Below are 19941 nucleotides of genomic sequence, written 5' to 3' on the forward strand. Positions count from 1 at the left end.
GATTACATCAGTAGTAATTAAGGGATAAGTCTCTGTAACGGCTCCGAATTTCTCGTTTTGCAGACGAACATTGATTGGAAACAAAACTCACAGTCTTAAATTCCTTCCTTTATTCATTTATGATTGAATCTGGTAGGAAGATTGACCTAAATTATTGTAATACATTTTGGTGTGCCATAGGAATGAGATGGAATATAATGTTTAGACCAAAGGCCAAGCTCTGAGACCTATGAGGTCATTCAGCACTGGAAAGGAACTTGAGAATAGGTAGGTTTGAAAAGGCGTAACAGGAGAAAAACCTCGCAGTTGCACTATGAAATGATTGTTAGGAGAGGGTGGATAGCAGGATGAAGAAGGAGAATTTGAACGGAGGTACAGTAAAAGGAACGAAAGGGGTTGCAGCTAGTGGCCGACGGGACGCTGCAAAGAACCTTAAGTAATGCCTACAGTGCACCATATGAGGGCACTGACGGCACTAACTCCCTAAGGAGCTCAAATCTTGGGGATACCTCAGGCTTTTACAAACTACTTTTTTGGGGTTGCACAAAGTTTTAATACTCAGATTTGTACATATGAGTGTTTAAAAACTCAGATTTTTGTGGGTGCAACGCCTTAAAAACTCAGATTTCTGTAGGGGACGAGGCTTTGAAAAACTCAGATTTCTTTGGGGAATACTTGAGGCTTTTAAAAACTCAGATTTCTTTAGGGAATACTTGAGGCTTTGAAAAACTCAGATTTCTTTAAGGAATCACTTGAGGCTTTGAAAAACTCAGATTTCTTTGGGGAATACTTGAGGCTTTGAAAAACTCAGATTTCTTTAAGGAATCACTTGAAGCTTTGAAAAACTCAGATTTCTTTGGGGAATACTTGAGGCTTTGGAAAACTCAGATTTCTTTAGGGAACACTTGAGGCTTTTAAAAACTCGGATTTCTTTGGGGAATACTTGAGGCTTTTAAAAACTCAGATTTCTTTGGGGAATACTTGAGGCTTTGAGAAACTCAGATTTCTTTAGGGAATACTTGAGGCTTTTAAAAACTCAGATTTCTTTAGGGAATCACTTGAGGCTTTGAAAAACTCAGACTTCTTTAAGGAAACACTTGAGGCTTTTAAAAACTCATATTTCTTTAGGGAACACTTGAGGCTTTGAAAAACTCAGATTTCTTTAGGGAACACTTGAGGCTTTGAAAAACTCAGATTTGGGGGTCTCCAAACTTTTATTTTAAAAATCTGATATGAAGCTACACAGATCCAGTGTTTGGTGGATAACATTTTGATATTTACAAGTCTGTTTCACAGACCAGAACAGGGACATCACGAAGGCCTTTCAAAACTACACCAAGGTTTTCTGTCTTAACAGTCTGACAGTGGCCCTTGAATGCACATCACATACACAATGCAATGATATATGACAATTATTGAGTTACATCCTTCAACAGGACACATGCCAAAGGAACATACAGTACGATATGGCTGGTATGGGGTTAACACAGTTTGCAGAGAGACACTGGCGCAGTTCTGTAAGAATCTAAGGTCACACAGTAAAGTGCTAGCTGCAATAACACTTCAGAGATCTAACCGTCGGACCTCTTTTTCCCTCCTCACTTCGCGTTTTCAGTTTGCAAAGTCTAACTTTACTTCTGGACCTGCAAAGTACCGTTTGCAAAATTCAGAATTTAAAACTTCCTGTAGCCTAATGCTACAGTGATACCCTTTTTCCAGTATCCTGGATTCTACGGTTACTCAAACCACAACCATTTAAAAGAATTTTCATCGTTTTTCTCCACTTCTTCGACAACACTCAGCTACACATCTACGTTTCTCAACTACACTTCTTCGACAAGAAAATATTCAGTTTCATATTTCTACTCTGACCTGATCAAAAAAATATTCATCGTACATCTTACGCGACAAAAAATCGACTTTGGTCTCGCACACATCTTAGCTACTCACAAAAAACCTAATTCTACCGACTTAAAACGTTGCTTGCTAAGCACACTTAAAGAACAGTGGAAGTACACACGAAATAAACAGCAAACTCAGCTTAATTTTCCTCCGAAAATGAAAACTTACATGTGAGTTTTTTTCTCTCATGAACAACAGGATAGATTTGCCAAAAAGAGACCCCAGATATTGAAGTTACTCTTATACTCTACTGACAATGAGAACACAAGAGTTGCAATGTCTTTCTGAGACACTGAATCCTAAAAAACAAGCAGGGGTGTCCTGCAATGGCAAACGCAAGATGAAATGACACAAAAATACATAAAGGAATAATTAAACACAGTGGCCCCTCGTCTTGCAAGATTTCTTTGGCATAACTACATCATTATGGGGGCTTTTTGCTAAGCTTTCTGCATCTTTAGAAGAAGTGGTCTTTAACAGAATGATCAGGGTAAACTACAGCTACATTCAGGCTAGAAATTTCATGGAATTACTGTTCGCAGCAGAATATTTTTGCCAACTGTCTCAGGCCAAAACCTGGACGCATCTGATAAGTTAAGGGGCCACCGTATCGGAATCATATTCATAAAAATCTCCTACATTCTGGTGCTACACTTAGTACTAATGCTACGTTTTCGACATTCATTTGTGCTGGTGATGACAATTTTTTTTCTCGTCACAAAGCAATAACATGATCGGAAACTAATGAACCAGGGTTATCTAATACCATGTGCACACCAAAAGCTCACACAGTATATTCATAGAGATGGTTTTTTTTACTTATTTGATGGCATAATCAGCTTTATGGAAAAAGTCAAGTGCGTGCTTTACGCACGGACCAAAAAGAGGTCTACCACGGCGCAGTGTTCTCCATCTTTTCAAGAGGAGAACACCCACAACCTTTCACTATACAGAAACCAATCACAAAATCGTCATTACTGTACTATGACTGTGCCCCTCCTAACAATACTTTACAAAGGTGCATAGTAATATAACCAGACTTATCATTTGTTGTGCATTTTTTTCTTACAGAGGTAAGAGTTTTCATTTGTGTGTGTGTGTATATGCAATTTGCCTACTACAGCATGTATACTGTATATTCGAAATACCTGTGAATAATTACTGTAAGTTTTCCACAACTAGTTTCATCTCTCATCTCATGGGTTTGTAAACAAAAGGTCTGCAATAACGTAAAATGAAGCGTCAGATGGATAAAGCCTTCTCTGTTCATATCAAACACTCCTTTGTCTTCGAAAGCCATATGTTTCTGCTCAAAGTGTTGACCACATATCCTGGTACTAACATTCTTTAAAGTAGATTCTACAATAAAAGCTTGTGAGAGAGACCCTATAGATGGAATGAAACCCAGAATTTCTCCTTTACTCCCGTTGTCAGGGATTCTGCGAAGCTTTGAGAGCTTCGCCGCTGAATTCTGGCTTCGGCAAGAAGCTTTGAGTGCCTAACACCATCAGCGCGAAGTCTTCGTTCTAACCTCATACGTAATCTGGAGCAAAGCTTTCACTCTACAAACGGTGGTTTTTTCATGTAACCCCATTTCTCCACAATGGTTACAATCAGCCCTGGACAGATATGAGCCGAGCTCAATCACAATCAGTCATATAACAAAACATTGCCAATCCATCACCATTTACCATAAAAAAAGATATTGTTATGCGCCAAATGACTACAACACACACAACGTATAAGCCTATAACAACAATATCATCAACCCAAAATAAGACTGAATGTTGCAGAAAAACAAAAATACAGAAAAAATTAATAATTAAAGTATAACGTACTTACCACACTCTGTGTCCAAGAAATATGAAGATATCTACAGTTCCCCTTCCCATCAGAGTTTGATAATACTATTTTTTGTCACCCTCAAGAGCCGTCAGCTCTGATGACCAGGATACTCAACAAGTCTTAGTGCCTTAGCAATCTCACTGGTACTTCATCCTTCGCTGTTTCCTCACGCAATGTCTGACTACAGTACAAGACACATGTTCTCGAGCACCTCCATCAGCTTAGAAGAATCATCACTATACTCGGCAATCTTTTACCTGAAGATTCACAACACTTCAAACACTTTGAGTACAATCCCACAGTTACACTTATGCACATCAAAACTTGCCACATAAATAAATATCCATCTATCATATTTCATCTATAAATTTTACCGTGAAGAAATCTACAAAATTCTTAAATGAATATACAGTAGAATAACTGTGCTCATTTCTCATACAATAACTATTTCCTAAACGAGTAAAAAGGAAAACTGCTTTCCTACGATACAGTAACCTGGGCGTACGTACTGGCAACCTTGCAAAAACATTCTATTCCTAACTGAAACACTCATGAAATCTGTTTACCATTCAAAAGCAATCATTCTACCACATCTTTGATATGTAATGTATATTGGTCTTGGCTGGAGCCTTGGAGATGGATCTTTCGTGAGCAATCTTCCTTTAAAGACTATCCTGAGGTCAAGCAGTGTCAAGAAGGGAAGGTATAAGCAGTGAACCCATTCTCCACTCGTCACTCTTTCCTCTACGGTTCATCTCGGCGCCATTCTAGAAGCGAAACTACAAAATATCAAACCCGTAAACATCTTAAGTACTTCGTCCCTTTCTCCTTCAAATCTCGTGCAATTTTAGCTTAGTCTAGCCTAGTCACAGGCTAATCATGACACTATCCTACATGAGAAGGTAATAAATCACCCAAGTGTTTTACCATTACTTTGATTCCTTGAATTTGCTATGTAAAAATATTTCATACTATCACATTACCCCTCCTTATGACTCCATATTCCATTAGTTCTTAAGAGATATTATTAAATTGTACATGCTTATTCTAGCTTTCACTAGTTGTGACTAACAGGGACTGTTATCCATCACATCTGTGCATCGTCAAACGAAAACCGTAACACAGAAACATGCATTTTACCTTTGAAACATGGACTGAGAATTCTATTTCAGGAGCAGGAACTTATTCAGGTATTGGATCCCTAAACAAAAGTTTAGTCTGGCGACTGGTACACAGATCATAAGTAGCTGCAAGCTGTCAAGTTGGATTTGACCTTCTAACAAAATCAATCAAGGGAAATTGGCCATACACTGCCCTGTTACTCTTTGCCATGTACAGACAATGTTTTCTCAAGACAGTGTCACCAAGCCCATGTCAAGAAGTGTGCACATTCCAATAAATCTCAGGAGTATTTCCATAAAGGCAGTCCCCAGGTTACGACGGGCTCGGCTTACAAAGTTCCCAGCTTATGAAGCTCTTCAAATGTAATCATCAAAAATTATTTCCTGGGTTACAACGCATGTTCCGGGCTTACGATGCCGACGACACTGATCCGATGGAAGAAATATGGCTCCAAAAATGGCAAAATGGTCAAAATTTGGAGGTTTACGAACTCAACAAAAATGCAGTTTACGTCATTTACGAGACGCCCAAATGATTAAAAGTAAAGTTTTCTTATGATTTTCAATGATATTTTGGGTTACAACAATTTTCATCCTACAACGCGGTGTCAGCACGGAAGCCCCGTCGTAAACCAGGACTGCCTGTACTTCCTAGTGGCCCGATCTAGGTTGACTCAATCTCTTCTGCCAAACACATGCCAGCCTAATTATCGAGACATAGATACTCCATTTACACGCTGATAGTTTATCCCAGACATCTTCATGAAAGACCTCTCATCTCCTTACCTCACGCCTCTTTCATCCTAACAGACCTACATCACTCTTCATCCTTCAACCAAGACTAGAACAAAATCCTTAGCGCCTCTGTTTCCCTACTTTTCTTAATCTCAGATGATCAGCGAAATTTTGACCAATCCGTCAGATGTACCAACGTCACATCCAAAACTCAGAGAGATCAACTATTCTTGATGACAAGAAAGCAGAAATGTTCACTAACTTTTTGCCTGGCAATTACATCCTTTATCAGAGAGCTGATATGTACCTGTCTTCCATTTTTGAGCACAGTATCTTCCTCCTAGAGTGAATCTTCATACTGAGAAAAGTAAGAAACAACAAAATGTTTACTCCTAATATACTGGGTCCCCAGAATCACCTAACACAGTGGAATCTCGTTTAATGCTAAATGTGGATACAGTATGTGGGCAACACTTCGAACCAAAGCGTAATGGCTCCTCGAGACAATGGTTTGTAGGTATAAAATATATTCATGTGGAAAATTCTTTAATATTTGGAAGGTCTACATTCACAGGCTTCATCACTGACAGGTTTCCAAAGTTTTCCTGAAACATATAGCTTAACATTTCCGATGAAATGACGGGTTCCTGGAAATTCGTCTTTGACAGGTGAAATACCTTTCTCCAAGAATGATGAATAATACTTTGACTTACATTGCAGAGAACAAATGCAGCTCACAACTGACACATGAATTGCTGATGCACGTAACCGAAGTGGTTCACACTATTATCCTTCAGACTGAACAAAAACATGGTGTAATGCTACTTGCTAAAAGAAAAGAGGAGAGATTTTCAATTGATATATTTTCATTTGAGCAAACAGTGTTGGGATACTAGAAGGATAGCACAGTCTAACGTTGACTGAGCTTTTGGGCTAGAAAGTACTTTATTCTAATTAATATGCGGGGAAGAAACATTGATGCAACCATCTTATAAAAGCGCTTTCTGTTTACAATCATCTTTTTCTAAAGAGTTTCACATTTCAAATCAATTTACCAGACTTTACATTATAAACTAGACACAGCAAAATTTAGAACACTTTTTCTTAAAAGGTTCCTTTATTCATTCAACTTTCAGACAGACTCTACCAGAAAGATCGCACTGCCCTAAAAAGCACAATATCCTGGCACTAGAGTTGACACACTACACAAAACCATGACATAATACAAAATTTAGAAATGAAGTTATAAACTCTCTCCTTTATCAGGAACTGTCAAGTTATTTTCTCAATGAAGATGATAAATTTTAAGAAAAAGGTACAAAGGTCGTGCACATCAATTCTGAATTGTTCTTTCCCCAAGAAAAGGAGATATTAATCCCTACTTACACATCGCCCAACAACATCCTAGGCTGAACCAAGTACCCAACTGCAGTCACTATGTCGAGTACTTCTCAGAACGAAAAATTATGAAAAAATAGTACAGGTTCAATAGCTGAATGACTTTCTGCCATCAAATACAGAGAGCTGCACGTAATTTCCTTCTGCAACAATGCTATAAAAGTATCTAACACTGACTTAAATCTTAAGTGCATAACGGATGCATAATCTGGGACACTGAAAAGGTTCGTTTCCGCAACCCAGACGTGACTGAAACAAACCAACGACAGCCCTTCAGCGGGTGTTAGTCACGGTACATTTTGTTACAAAATCTGATGTTACCCAGATATTTCCAATAATCTAGTAGATATATCTTTTAAAAGGCTACAGACTACTCACTTTGAATTTCCCACAAACTGAGCTTGAATCTCAAGTCATCCTATCACTGGGTAGCTTAAAAATAACAGTTCACTAAAACTTTGGAAAAACTCAACAAAATAATACTTCAAAATAATGCATAAAATATACAAAATTTTAAAAGTAATTTGTATTTTTCCTAGGTATAGGAGCCTATGCTTTCATGAATGGAGTTATCCAGAACACTTTTAACTACGGATGTGTACTAACTGAAACACAAAAGCCTATCAGGCAGACCAGGGCATCTCCTAGACCTACCCGATAGGCTTTTGTTTCTCTAGGCAGCACTACAAAGCTGAAGCGAGCAATGAGCTTGATAACTGCATATACGGAAGCGCAGGTTCCTATAACTGTAGGAACAAACGGAATATGGCGTCTACAGCTACGCAAAATCCAGGTTTTTGAAGCCTGTTGGATCTTTGGGGTTAAACTGTAACAATATAGGAATGCTATATCCTGAATCCAAACCAACAATCAATCAACGTAACGCAACAAAGGCAAACACTTATACCCTCCACCACCTCGGAGAGTTACGGTGCAGATATCAGGAGCCGGGGCGAATATCGACGCAAGCATCAAAGGATGGGCGGTCGGAGGTATTCACATGTAAGAGAGACAGACTGATTCCTCAGAGACGCAGTTTCCGTCACACTTTCCCCAAGAGTTTTGGCACCTTGCTCTGAATGCGTGACTCAGAACGTAAGACGAGCACCACTGCGACATCAAAATTGCATACCGAACGTACAAATGGGTCCCTACGGAAGAGTACAGAGATCTCTTGCGCTAATCGCAATTACCGACGGCAGCGGCCCCTCGAAGGGCGTAATGTATTACGTGTTGAGAAGGAACAGATCAGTGGACATTATAAGGTCAAGCAAAGGAAAGGACAGCTAAATTAAGATTGGAGAAGTAAGGTCAATAATTTTACTAAGTTAAACTAAAGGTAACCACAAGACGATACAATCGCTATCAGGAACATAAATTTATAATTGCCATAACGAATAAGACACACATGATGCGTGTACACCTGAACGTTGGACCAGGTCATCGTTTAGAATACAATGAAGGTTGTGTATGCTTCAAAGAGTATTTTAAACTACGACCTGGTCCAAGGTCCAGGTGTACATGCCTCGTGTATAGTTTATACATTTCGATGCTTATAAATTTTTGTTCCTATCAGTAATATTATACTTTTCTGTTATCGTCAGTTTACCCTAGAAAAATGATTTACGTCACTTCCTTAACTTTTCATTTAGCTATCATTTTTCTACATAGCACATACATCACACATATAAAACCTGCCTTTTTTCAAAAGACACCTGCCAAAACGAACGATAAAAATTGCTCAATCACACACAAGGACACAAAAAATCATTTTCATACATCTATTCGACTAACAACTAATGGATGGGGCCCTACCTTTCAAAGGGTAATACGTAATACAGTATAAGAATACAATACAGTATTTGTAAATGGAAATAGTATATGACGTACTAAAATCTAAAACCCAGGGTGGTAATTTGATACATCTTAATGGCCGAGTGCACAAAGAAAATGTGAGTTACTTTTCAAGGGAGCTCACAGCAGTTACCACTCGACAGTAAGAAAAGCACCTTGTTTTTGTATACATTTTGTATTGAAACCTATTGCTAACTGTGATATACAATTCAGTATATATATGGCGTGCATTATTGCTGAAATTAATTAACTACTCCAAGAAATCATGTTTTTGTTTGAGAGGACTTGCGTACCGCTGAGCTGGGCTCTACGGAACTTTCATTTCGTGACAAGCGTCTGTTATTCCTATCCTGAAAACCGTTAGGTGAATTCTAAGACAAGACTTGCAATTAACAACAAAGTACCTGTTTGCTACAAACAGTTAGGTAGAAATAACGGGAAAGAAGTTACTCAACTAAATTTCGGAAAGCAAACACGCTGAGTGTATCATTTAGTCCTAAGGGAATGTTACAGTAGGATGTACTTTGCAAAAACACAGGATGACACTCAGTTACAGGTGTTCAATCCTCCGGTTTTACGGCAGCTGTAAAATCAAATATGGCACACGTTAGCTTGGAGTCGAGTCACTCACTGGACGAAAAACAAAACCTCAAACAGACGAGGCGAATTACTCTAGCCAATGAGGAATCTGACAAGTTGTATCACTGATGAGATGACGAAAAGTGTCTCTATTTTAAGAGACTGTAAGGTTTCTAAATGTTGGAAACTTTAGTCTACCAAATGTTGGAAACCCTGGCTGCCCAAGAGTTGGAAACTTTGACTTCCCCGATGATGGACAGTCTAGCATCCGATCATATCATGCAATGAATTGGAGCACAGGCAAAAAATCATATAATTTACATCAATTACACAACAATGCAATGGTTTTGTCCTTTAGAGAGACATCACTAGACTCAGTGCATTGCATTTTGCAATATTATCTTCTAGTGCTTTGCATTTTGCAATATTATCTTCTTTAATAATCACTAATCACTAGTTCCCTCCTCCCAAGAGATGGCATACCATCTACAGGCTCGTTGCGGACTGCCAAAATGATAGCTGTGGAGATTACACATTCTACCACTTTAAGGAACAGTAAAAATTGTCCTTCTGGTCTTCCAGAGGTGAAAAAATGAAAGGCTAGATGATTGGAAAGAGCGTAAGAAACCCAATCGTGAATAAATTTTGCGCTGCTGTTAAAGTGGCTTCCCTCTGATGATGGAATTCACCTCAAAGCTTAAAATCAAAATTCTTTCATCTACTGAATGACTCGACTCTCGGCTAACAAACAGTCGATTTTCGTAATATCAAGTGTAGGAGGTTTGTACAGTGTACATATGCAAATAAAATACGGTTAATAATCAGATGGAGAAAATACATTGACTTAATGGCTAAATTAACAATTACCAATTTCAAATGGACCCCTCTTCCTCCAAGACTGTGTCTGCCAGTAACAAATGATTTCAGTCTATGCACTTCAAATAATTCATGTTAATAACTCGTATAGTTCATAAAAAAGGAAGTGAATATCTCTTCATACTGCACTAGGCTGATAAAGGATTTCCAGATTACTTACACCATGATTTTCACTGCCAAGGCCTTCATAAACATTCAGGAATATGAGCCGTAAGTTCAAGAGAAAAATGATCAATTCTACGAAAAAAAAAGGCAGTCTCACACACCCTTAAGATGTACACTGAAGACTTTACACTTTTTTGTGCTTTGTGGTACAAACCGCACAAGTTATTTATCATACATAAACAGTCTACCTACTATATCACTTGAACTGTATAAGTAAATGCATTACAAATGCAAACTTTACGGTGTTAATACTGGTTCAGATTAATATGTGAAAAAAACTGATACAGGCTGCTACTAATATACCATAAGAATACAAGTTACAGTATTCGTATATCTCGCAGAGCTCTAAGAACGTACATCCTTGCACTCGCCCAGACTCATCCAATACTTGGATTTTCGCAAAATCTTTAACTCATCGCCATGTCTCAAAAGAAAACTGTAGCCATTTGACTTAGAAACTTGAAAAACAGCTCATCTTTCTGCCCATGAGGAGGCAATTTAAGCCTACCAAATCAGAATGATTTATGCTTGTGTTCCAGGTACTTCCTCGTTCTTGCAATACAGTTTCCAGTTGGCAGCACCAAACATTCATGAGCTGGAGATAGGAGTTGACGTCCTCCTCCAGTTTCAAGGAAGTGTCCCACTGAAGTGGTCATAACATTCTTTGCTACCTCCCAACTCTCGTTCTCTTATTTTCACTCATTTCATCACTTTCATCCGCAACCCTTCGTGTCCTAGGTCCCTGACATGTCTCTATCTGGGGTCTAAATCCAGCCTGTCCTATTCAGTGGGTAATCAACCATACTGTATACTGACAATCTATACAAAAACACTGCAATTTGTATCCCAGGAAAACAATTCATATATGGATAACTCATGAGTATGTTTTGGGGAAAGGAGGTCGTTTTGAAAATGGTAGTATCTTCGTCTCATCATGGATGTTTCAACATTCCACCTTCCTTTTTGCATAGCTCACCACATCTTGCCTCCAACACCCCAAAATTGGGGAGGAGGGGAAACAGGCTCATTTCTGGACCACAAAACCAGAAAAGAAAGGGTCTTTTACACACCCCTAAAATTGGGCAACAAAAAATGGAAAATGAGGTCCATCATTGGCACAAAAAACAGAATACTAAGCCAGTTTTATGGAACCCAAAAATGAGCCTGTTGCACGACCCACAAGCGGAAGAGAGAAGGCATATGAAATTAACAGGAATACATTAAAAATGTGTCTATTGTAATATCCTTGTTTGATAAAACTTGCATACACATCATCAGTAATTGTATTTCAGCATTTATAATACTTTCAATAGTACAGCAGTTTCCTTTACCGATCCATTATTTTATGGCAACCACGCGGAAAAACCCTACATTCTAAGTGACTGAGTTTTTCGAGAAAAAAGAAATATATAACTATGTCTATATAGAACTTGGGGTTGGCTGTTGTCATATATGCTATTTATATATATATATATATATATGTATCTATATTTACACCAATTAGTATATACATTTACAGTTTATATCATTATACACATTTGAAAAACAACAAATTTAGTGTCAACATTTCAACTTAAAACATTTTGAATAGAGGAAAATGAACAGGCTGCCTCTGCTGAGCTAACCACAACAGGGGATATCTCGCAAACTTCACTGCATTGCATAATTATAAACATTCGTCGGCTCTTCTTCGGGCAAACGGTAAACGGGCCGCCATGGGCCGGCCAGGGCCAAAAGTGCCGCGGTTATAAACGACATTCTTCATCCACTCTTACATCTACAAAACCTCTAGGGAATTCAAAAATAAATCGAGACTAGAATTCATTTTGTCATGCACCAAGTTGCCTTCTGAAATACTCAATAAATACAAAAATATACGAGAAATAGTCGGAGACGAGGAAGGAAAACGTCAAACTGTCCTATTCACGCTGGAAACGACGTGGAGCCACCAGCAGCGTGAGCCCTAGCTTCTATATCAAAGGGGAAAGACGCAACGAAATGCAATCACGTACATAAAAACAACAGGCATCAGAAAGACGCGACGAAATGCAAATCACGGACATAAAAACGACAGGCGTAATCAGAGACTGGTAAACGAACGACGTCGTGAAACCCATGTGCTTACGACAACGAAAGACGAGGCCGGCTGCTGCCGGGCGGCGAAAAATCCAAGTGTGTTTTGTCTTTTAATGCTTAATTATACCTGAAGGTGTTATTTTCCTGGAGGAAGCGGGTTCCTCAAGACACTCCCTGATACGTTACCTTCTAAGTGAACACAACACGCTCGTGTTAACGGCAATTTTACCTAAGTCCAAGCTGGAAGCACACCATAACCGTTCACAACCATCAGCTGAAATGTTAAAAGACTTCGAATAATAAGGAAGTTTCAGTTCTACGATTATATCGCATAACTATTACAGTGCTTCATCCTACTGCTCTTCAAAAAGTTTCTTCCTTATGATTATTATTGTTATTATTATTCAGACGATGAACCCTATTCATATGCAACAAGACCACAGGGGTCACTGACTTGAAATTCTTGCTTCCAGAAAACTATTGCTCACTAGGAAGAAAGAGAAAAATTAGGAAGAAAGAGAAAGTAAAGGGAAATACAGAAAGAAGAGATCTCGCTTATTAAAAAGAAAAACTAAATTAATAAATAGATAAAAATGTATTAAAATGCAAAGAGAATACCTCTTAGTATTATTACTGTAACAGAATTAAAATCAAGCAATCAGGATTTGAAAAATAATTAAAAGAGAAATACTGGAATCACACAAGTCTACAGATGCAAAAGGTCAATAGGAACTTGAAAGGATTTTTTTAATCGATTTAGATGTTTCTTAACATACAAACATTCATGGGTCTACCTAATGAGACATCAGTCTGCAATTGCTTCATTGTGGTCACCCAAACGTCAACAAAACACTCACTTTTTAAGCAGCACCATGTTAACGAATTATTCGACCGCTTTAGCTTACTTTTGTAAGTCGTAATTGGTTAATGTATAATAAGTGTAATACAGTATTTCTTACCGGTTCTTTCTGCTTCACCTACATTCGTTTAGTGAATTTAAGCAGTTCTTTCTATCATTACTGAAAACTAACAGCGAAGTTCTTTTCTCACATATGGCCTAAAAGTTCTTTGTTGTTAATACGGTCTTTAAAGCATTAATATGAAAAGATTATCAATTTCCTCAATTTCTAAAGACAATTTTTCCACAAAACAAAAACAAATAATAAGAAAAAGATTACATGATACTAAAATAATACAGACTAAATCCTACATGCCAATTACATCCGTAATGACGACATTCAGAATTGGCTTAATTTCTTTTACCTTGTGCTAGGAGAGACGATGGGTCATGACAGCCGTTGCAGACCTGGCAATGAGGCCCCAGAACTTGGAAACGATTCGCATAGGCCACCAGCAAACTTCCATCACAGATATTGCACTAAACCAGTGTTGGACATAATCTGTGTTTGTTATTAAGGAAAGAAGACGCGAATGTTTTGTAGAACTTCATTTGCCAGTAACTAGAGTAAAAGGTTATACGTACAACATGATGAATTCAAGATGAAAGACTGAGCAAAGTCTTGACTACTCTTGGTTACTGTAAAGTTTTTTCTACCATACAAATACCTAACTGATCTAATCCAAAACCTGTACGTATAGTGATTAGTACGCCAACTGAAGTATAGTAGGTGCCATAATCTTTTAGTATTTTCTACTCTCTATACAGTTTACCTACCAACACTCCCGTATCGTACTTACCTTCCTGTATCACCTCAAAGATGTCGACAATAAATAACACTTCCCTAATGCAAGGCTTTGAGGGGCACAAAGAATCTCCGCAGAGGACTTGAATCCTAATGATGTTTTCGTCTAATAATCAAACAAATACCAGTAACCCCTCAAATTAAGAGACACTTCAAGTAACAAGGATTCTATATTACAGCTGAAATTGAATATTATCTAGATATCTCACAGCTAACAGCAATTCCACACATAGTTCCTAACCTAAACTAACTTGTACTTGACACTTACCAGTCAATTTAAGAGATATATTTAGTAATGTACCACATGCAGAGTGGTGGGATACAGAAAAAAATAGTAGTCATAATATGGTAGTTAATGAGTCCAGAAGTCTGCAAAGTTGAGGCGTTACTTTACGAATGTTCAATACCCAGCTTATATACGCTGCACATATGCAGTCATGTGTGTTTATTCTGTGACTGTACTAAAATCTATAAAAAAACGAGTGATAAACTTTGCTTCGATAAAAGGATATAACAACGTCCAAGGCGGATGGCCCCCATTCACGTAACGCACGTAAGAAAACCCATCCTTCGGTTTCCCCTTTATGTTGTAATAGTATGGTAAAAAGGTGTGGCGTCTGAAAAAAAAGATAAAAGGAATTACGTCACTGAAATGTTCTCACTTTCTTCTTATCAGCCAATGTAGACGAGCAAGAATACCATGCAGAATACAGTTATAATTTACTAAACAACATCCCAATGCAGGGTATCTGTGCTATAAAATGATTGTACAGTAAACCCCGCGTATTTGCGGTCCCACTATTTGCGAACTCACGTATTCGCGGATTTCTCTGTGGGACGTATCTACCCATTACTCGCAGAAAATTCGCTCATTCGAGGTATTTTTCACTGAGAAATATTCACTAATTACTGTATTTTCATATCATTTCCTGACTAAATGCACTTCTCGTGATAAAACTATTAAAATACTCAGATGTAAGTATTTTTAGAGTTTTTTTTTTTTGTGTTTAAACTGTCAAAATAGGCAGTTCTAAGTGTTTTTAGAGGAGTTTTAAGTATTCGTGGATTTTAGCTATTCGTGGGGGGGAGGGGGTATGCATCCCCCACGAATATGGGGGGTTTACTGTAATCATTATTAAGAAACCATTTTGTGACTGAAAAATCAAGAAGTTTTATGTCATATTACGCAGAAAGACAAGTGACCCTAAGCATGGTTCTATTTATTATTTATTATCATTAGCAATGAGCAAGCAGTCTTAAGCAAGCCAAACAGAGCATCTTTCAACTCCCCCAATAAGCTTTCACCAATACAATACACATCTGAAAATGAAAATATTCGCAAGCTTCAAAAAACAACCCTGCATTTCATTAGCATCAATAACAACCACAGCCATCTGTGAAACAGCCAAAACTTACACAAAGTTACGCCGCTGATAGAAATTAATAGCCTGCTGGTTGGTAGTTAGAACGTGCAGCAGAACGGCTTGTACTTTTGGTGATTCGTGAGCAGTTAGCTGAGCCAGATAGTTGTCCAGGAGAAGAGACGCGATCCCATGGCCTCTGTGAGAGTCGGTTACGCCTAACGTCAGGATGTAACCAATCTGTGTGTGGCCGCTCAGAGTTGGGGGTAATATATCTTGGTCCTGCGGGGTTACAAGATTTTGACAATGACAAATAATCTTTAGTAGTGCCTAGATACCCTGTGACTTTAATAAAACAAAGTAAAATGGGCACTAAAATAAAAATGAGAACTGAACTTAAATGAAAAATCTTGTACGATCAACTGGACAAATGAGCAAATTAATACACAAATAGATATCTTTGTAAACTATTAAAATACAAGAATTGCTCTAAGGTAGCAATGCATCACACGCTTACCTCCTTGTTCATCTTAGACAGTGGCTTTGTTTCAGCCACCAGCAACCCAATGATCTGGGTATGATATGTTGCAGCAAGGGCATAAAATCTCGGATTGGTTGTAATGTCTTCATACCAAACATCAGGGTACTCGATAGGGAACCATTGACGGCACAAGGCTTTCACCTGAGAATGTTGCAGAGTTATACATACATTAGACATTATCTAAGTTTCAGTATTTCATGAAATACATACCAATAGCTTTCCTTAATTCAAAGTTCTTAGGCTCAGGTTTGAAATGGCGATCAGATTACCACAGTGACTAATGCTAGTTATGTCTGTTGCTTGTCGAATGATACTTCCCATGTGAGAGGTATCATTCAACACGATTCCATGTCAGAGCAGAGGAGGAATAAAGCTTTAAAAATGATGAAATGGCAGAGAGATGTGGTGTCCTGAGGCTGAAAAATAAGCCGAGAGCTCAAAGACTGAGATGGTTTGGATATGCGAAGAGAAAGGATAACGAACAGTAGGTAAGAAAAGAAGCAGCCTAAATATGGGCGTAGTAGGAGAAAGACTTGTATGAAGACTCAGCAAATCATGGAGAAAAAGTTATGAATGAAGACCTAGACCTGGTGGGACTTCTGGCAGAAAGCACACAGGAAAGAGAGTGAGGAGAATTCATTTCCAGTCTAACTCCACAAATGGTAAAGCTGATGTAACAACATAATGTTTATGATGGATGCTGAGTGTAGACAGCTACTCTATCCTTCATATTATGAAGAAAACAGTTTACAACATTCACCAATTATGATCAAATTTGAAAGCTACTTCAGTCACGGAAGTGGACTACAACTGCATTATTGAAAGAACAATCTTCAATTCTGAACAGATACTGTGCAATTAGAAAGAAACATACTATATATTCTGAAATCATTATCTACACTGATGATAGCTACTGGGTACTCGTAACTGAAGAACTCAAAAATTACTATGACTTACCTCAGGCAAATCACTCGGGCACAAAAATCTAAGCTTCAGCTCAGCCAGAGAACAAAGTGGCACCTTTCCCAACTTACTACTGCCACTATGCGCTACTGCCCTGTGGAAACATAATACTGCATGATAGTAACATGTAACATTTTAAGAAAAATAACACAAAAATGGAGTTACGACAATTTCTTTCGATGGCAACACAGCAAGGAAGTATAAAAACTTTTGTCTATCCTGGACTGACATTAAAAGGAACAAATGAATATTCAGAAAGGCACAGTAAACCTGCCTAGAGAAGGGGTGTATGGCTCAAGAATCCTTTTTATTAGTGGTATGGTAGGCTAAACATGGAAAAAAATTATTGAAATACACAAAAGAATAATACATGCTGAGAAAATAATGCCAATGGAAAAAATCTGCATCTTTTGATCTCGATCTCTGTCACTCACAGTTCTTTGAAAATATGAATTACATTTTCCAATAAGAAAGACTTGGGTTAAACCCTATCCTTAATTATCACTACAGATTAATTATTAATAGTGTTGCCGTAGAAATAACTTAGCACCAGCAGTATACTTTTTTTATTACGCATTTTAGGGAGACTTATACACTTTCAAGTAACCTAACCTACGTTATATGACATTTCACGAGCTTGATCGATAAGGTTAGGATTAAGTAGCCTAAGCCCGACTACAAAAAAAAGAAGATTAGAAGAGGTAAGGATATCTGATAAAATTCTACTTTAAACCATTATCACATTTTGGTCTTGAAAATAAAATTTTCCTTTGTTTAATCGAGTCCCTTGGACGTTTCTGACATTCGTCTCGTTCGCAAATGACCTAACCAACCACACCTACCCTGACCTAACCTAGGGTACCAGGACCTTACCCTAGTTCACGAAATTATGGGGTCGGTCAGGTCATCTGCGAAGGAAACGAGCATTAGCATAGAAGCGTTCAAAGAACATGTTAATACGTACGAAAATAATTTCATGTCAAAATGTGATAACGGTTTAAAGTAAAACTCCCTTGGGTCATGCAGAACCTTAGGACCCACCCCCAATTCGGGCAGGGGTGAAAGAAGGTTAGGCTACCATATACCCTAATGGAATATCTTAGCTTAGCCTACTGTAGAGACCATCAAGCCTACACGTCTGCAAAACAATTTATAGTGAAATTACCACTTCTAAATTAATAATTTAAGAATTAATCAAGAGAATAACGGAATAATTATAATTAAATGCCATAGTTGCGTAAACCATAACCTAAGGCAGGTCACTGAGTACCCCGACTTATTTCAGCCTTATTTGAGCGATTCCTCTCGACTTTCCTCTAATATTATAACTTAATACGACGCCATTTGCTCACCTGTTGCTATAACTCATGGATATCTCGATGGCGAGTCAAGCTTTCGGCAATAAATCGACATTATATATGTGTGTCGGTCAAACAGCTGATAGGAGTCGACCTCTTTTGTTTACAGAAATCAGCTGATTCCCGACGACTCGTCATAGATGTCGTATAGTATCTAGATTCCGTAGACAATTTTCGATGGATGATGGTTAATTTAAGGGTTATTTTCTGTTTGTGTGGTTTACTTATATCATACGGCAATTTTTCATAGTTTTTGCTTTGTCTTTCTCATAGTTTGTTGACTCAAGACGGTCTTAAACGGCTTTGAAACGTCTTTAACATGAGTGGCATTTCAACTTTCTGTGTTTCACCTGAGATGGACCAGAGGAGGTTCCATGTTGTTCCAGGTCAGGGGGGGATATGCCCCACTTTACCCTTCCCAAAAAAGGAGTTTTTGAACAAAGGAGGAGACAAAAATTGTACTGAAAAATAAAGATCTAGAAGTAGGAAAGGGAGGGACAATAAACTAGGCTTTCTTATATATGTAAATGTGTACATTATGGTCAGCATCAGTGCCTCTCTTGCCAAGCAAGGGGGCTTTGAGAAACTCCTACACTCACTTCTTTCCTGTGCTTACAGTTCCATGAATTAATATCATTTCATCTTCAGCCTTCTATTGCTTAGTCCTAACCAAAGAATAAGATAAATTCATACAGTCAAGTGGCTGATACACTTTTTTTCCACAAACGAGACTAAATAGATTTGTATGCAGCCTAATGAACTGTAGACCTAGGCAGTGAATTAAATGTACACACTGGCAGTTAGAGTGATGTGGTGGGCTGCAATAAGTGTGAAGAAGAACGTGGTACTATAAACCTCATCCTTAAAGAACTGGGAAGAATGCAACTTCCCGAAGCCACCGTCAAGGGGGAAAAGTGCAAAGGACACAGAAATTATTATAATAATTTTGAAGCTTTTGCAAGTGGAGAAGTTTAGAGTAGATATGAACTAGAGAAATGTCATCATAGATGGTGGAAGATCGAATGAAATAGAGTTCGTATAGTAACTTGTGAGTAGTGTGATGCCAGGATGAATGGTAGAATAACAGAATAGGTGCAGCAATTAGGGAGATGAGAGGATACAAGCAAAAAATTACGAAGAGACTTAGATTGTCTGTGGAAAATAAGGTTGGAATGCATGAAGGGATTATTCAGTCGCCTCTCCTTCATGAAAGTGAAGTGTGGATGTTGAATACAAATAAAAAAAATGTTATTAAAGATATTGAGATAAATCGTTTGCATATTTAGCGTGAAAAACATTCATAGGGTGAGAAATTTGATAAAACAGAAGTGCTAAGATGGTTAGGCAACTGAAAGATATATATTTTAGGTAATCTGTTCTTGAGGATTGAATAACAAATATCCAAGAAGCACGAGGTGCCTGCAGAATGGAGGTAAGTGGCACAGTGTGAGCGTGTGTGTGTGT

General features: G+C 38.1%; 1 protein-coding gene across 1 annotated transcript; it reads right to left on the reverse strand.

The window, feature by feature from the left end:
• Positions 1-1195: 1195 nt before the first annotated feature.
• Positions 1196-18603, reverse strand: Naa60 (N-alpha-acetyltransferase 60). Its single transcript, XM_067088770.1, has 7 exons — positions 18472-18603; positions 17114-17213; positions 16133-16297; positions 15671-15897; positions 14766-14871; positions 13815-13952; positions 1196-12825 (listed from the first exon to the last, which is right to left on the reverse strand). The coding sequence occupies exons 1-6, from the start codon at positions 18486-18488 to the stop codon at positions 13821-13823; spliced, it is 747 nt and encodes a 248-aa protein (XP_066944871.1). The 5' UTR covers positions 18489-18603; the 3' UTR covers positions 1196-12825; positions 13815-13820.
• Positions 18604-19941: the final 1338 nt, after the last annotated feature.

This window comes from Macrobrachium rosenbergii, chromosome 45 (assembly GCF_040412425.1).
Source record: "Macrobrachium rosenbergii isolate ZJJX-2024 chromosome 45, ASM4041242v1, whole genome shotgun sequence".
Taxonomy (NCBI): domain Eukaryota; kingdom Metazoa; phylum Arthropoda; class Malacostraca; order Decapoda; family Palaemonidae; genus Macrobrachium; species Macrobrachium rosenbergii.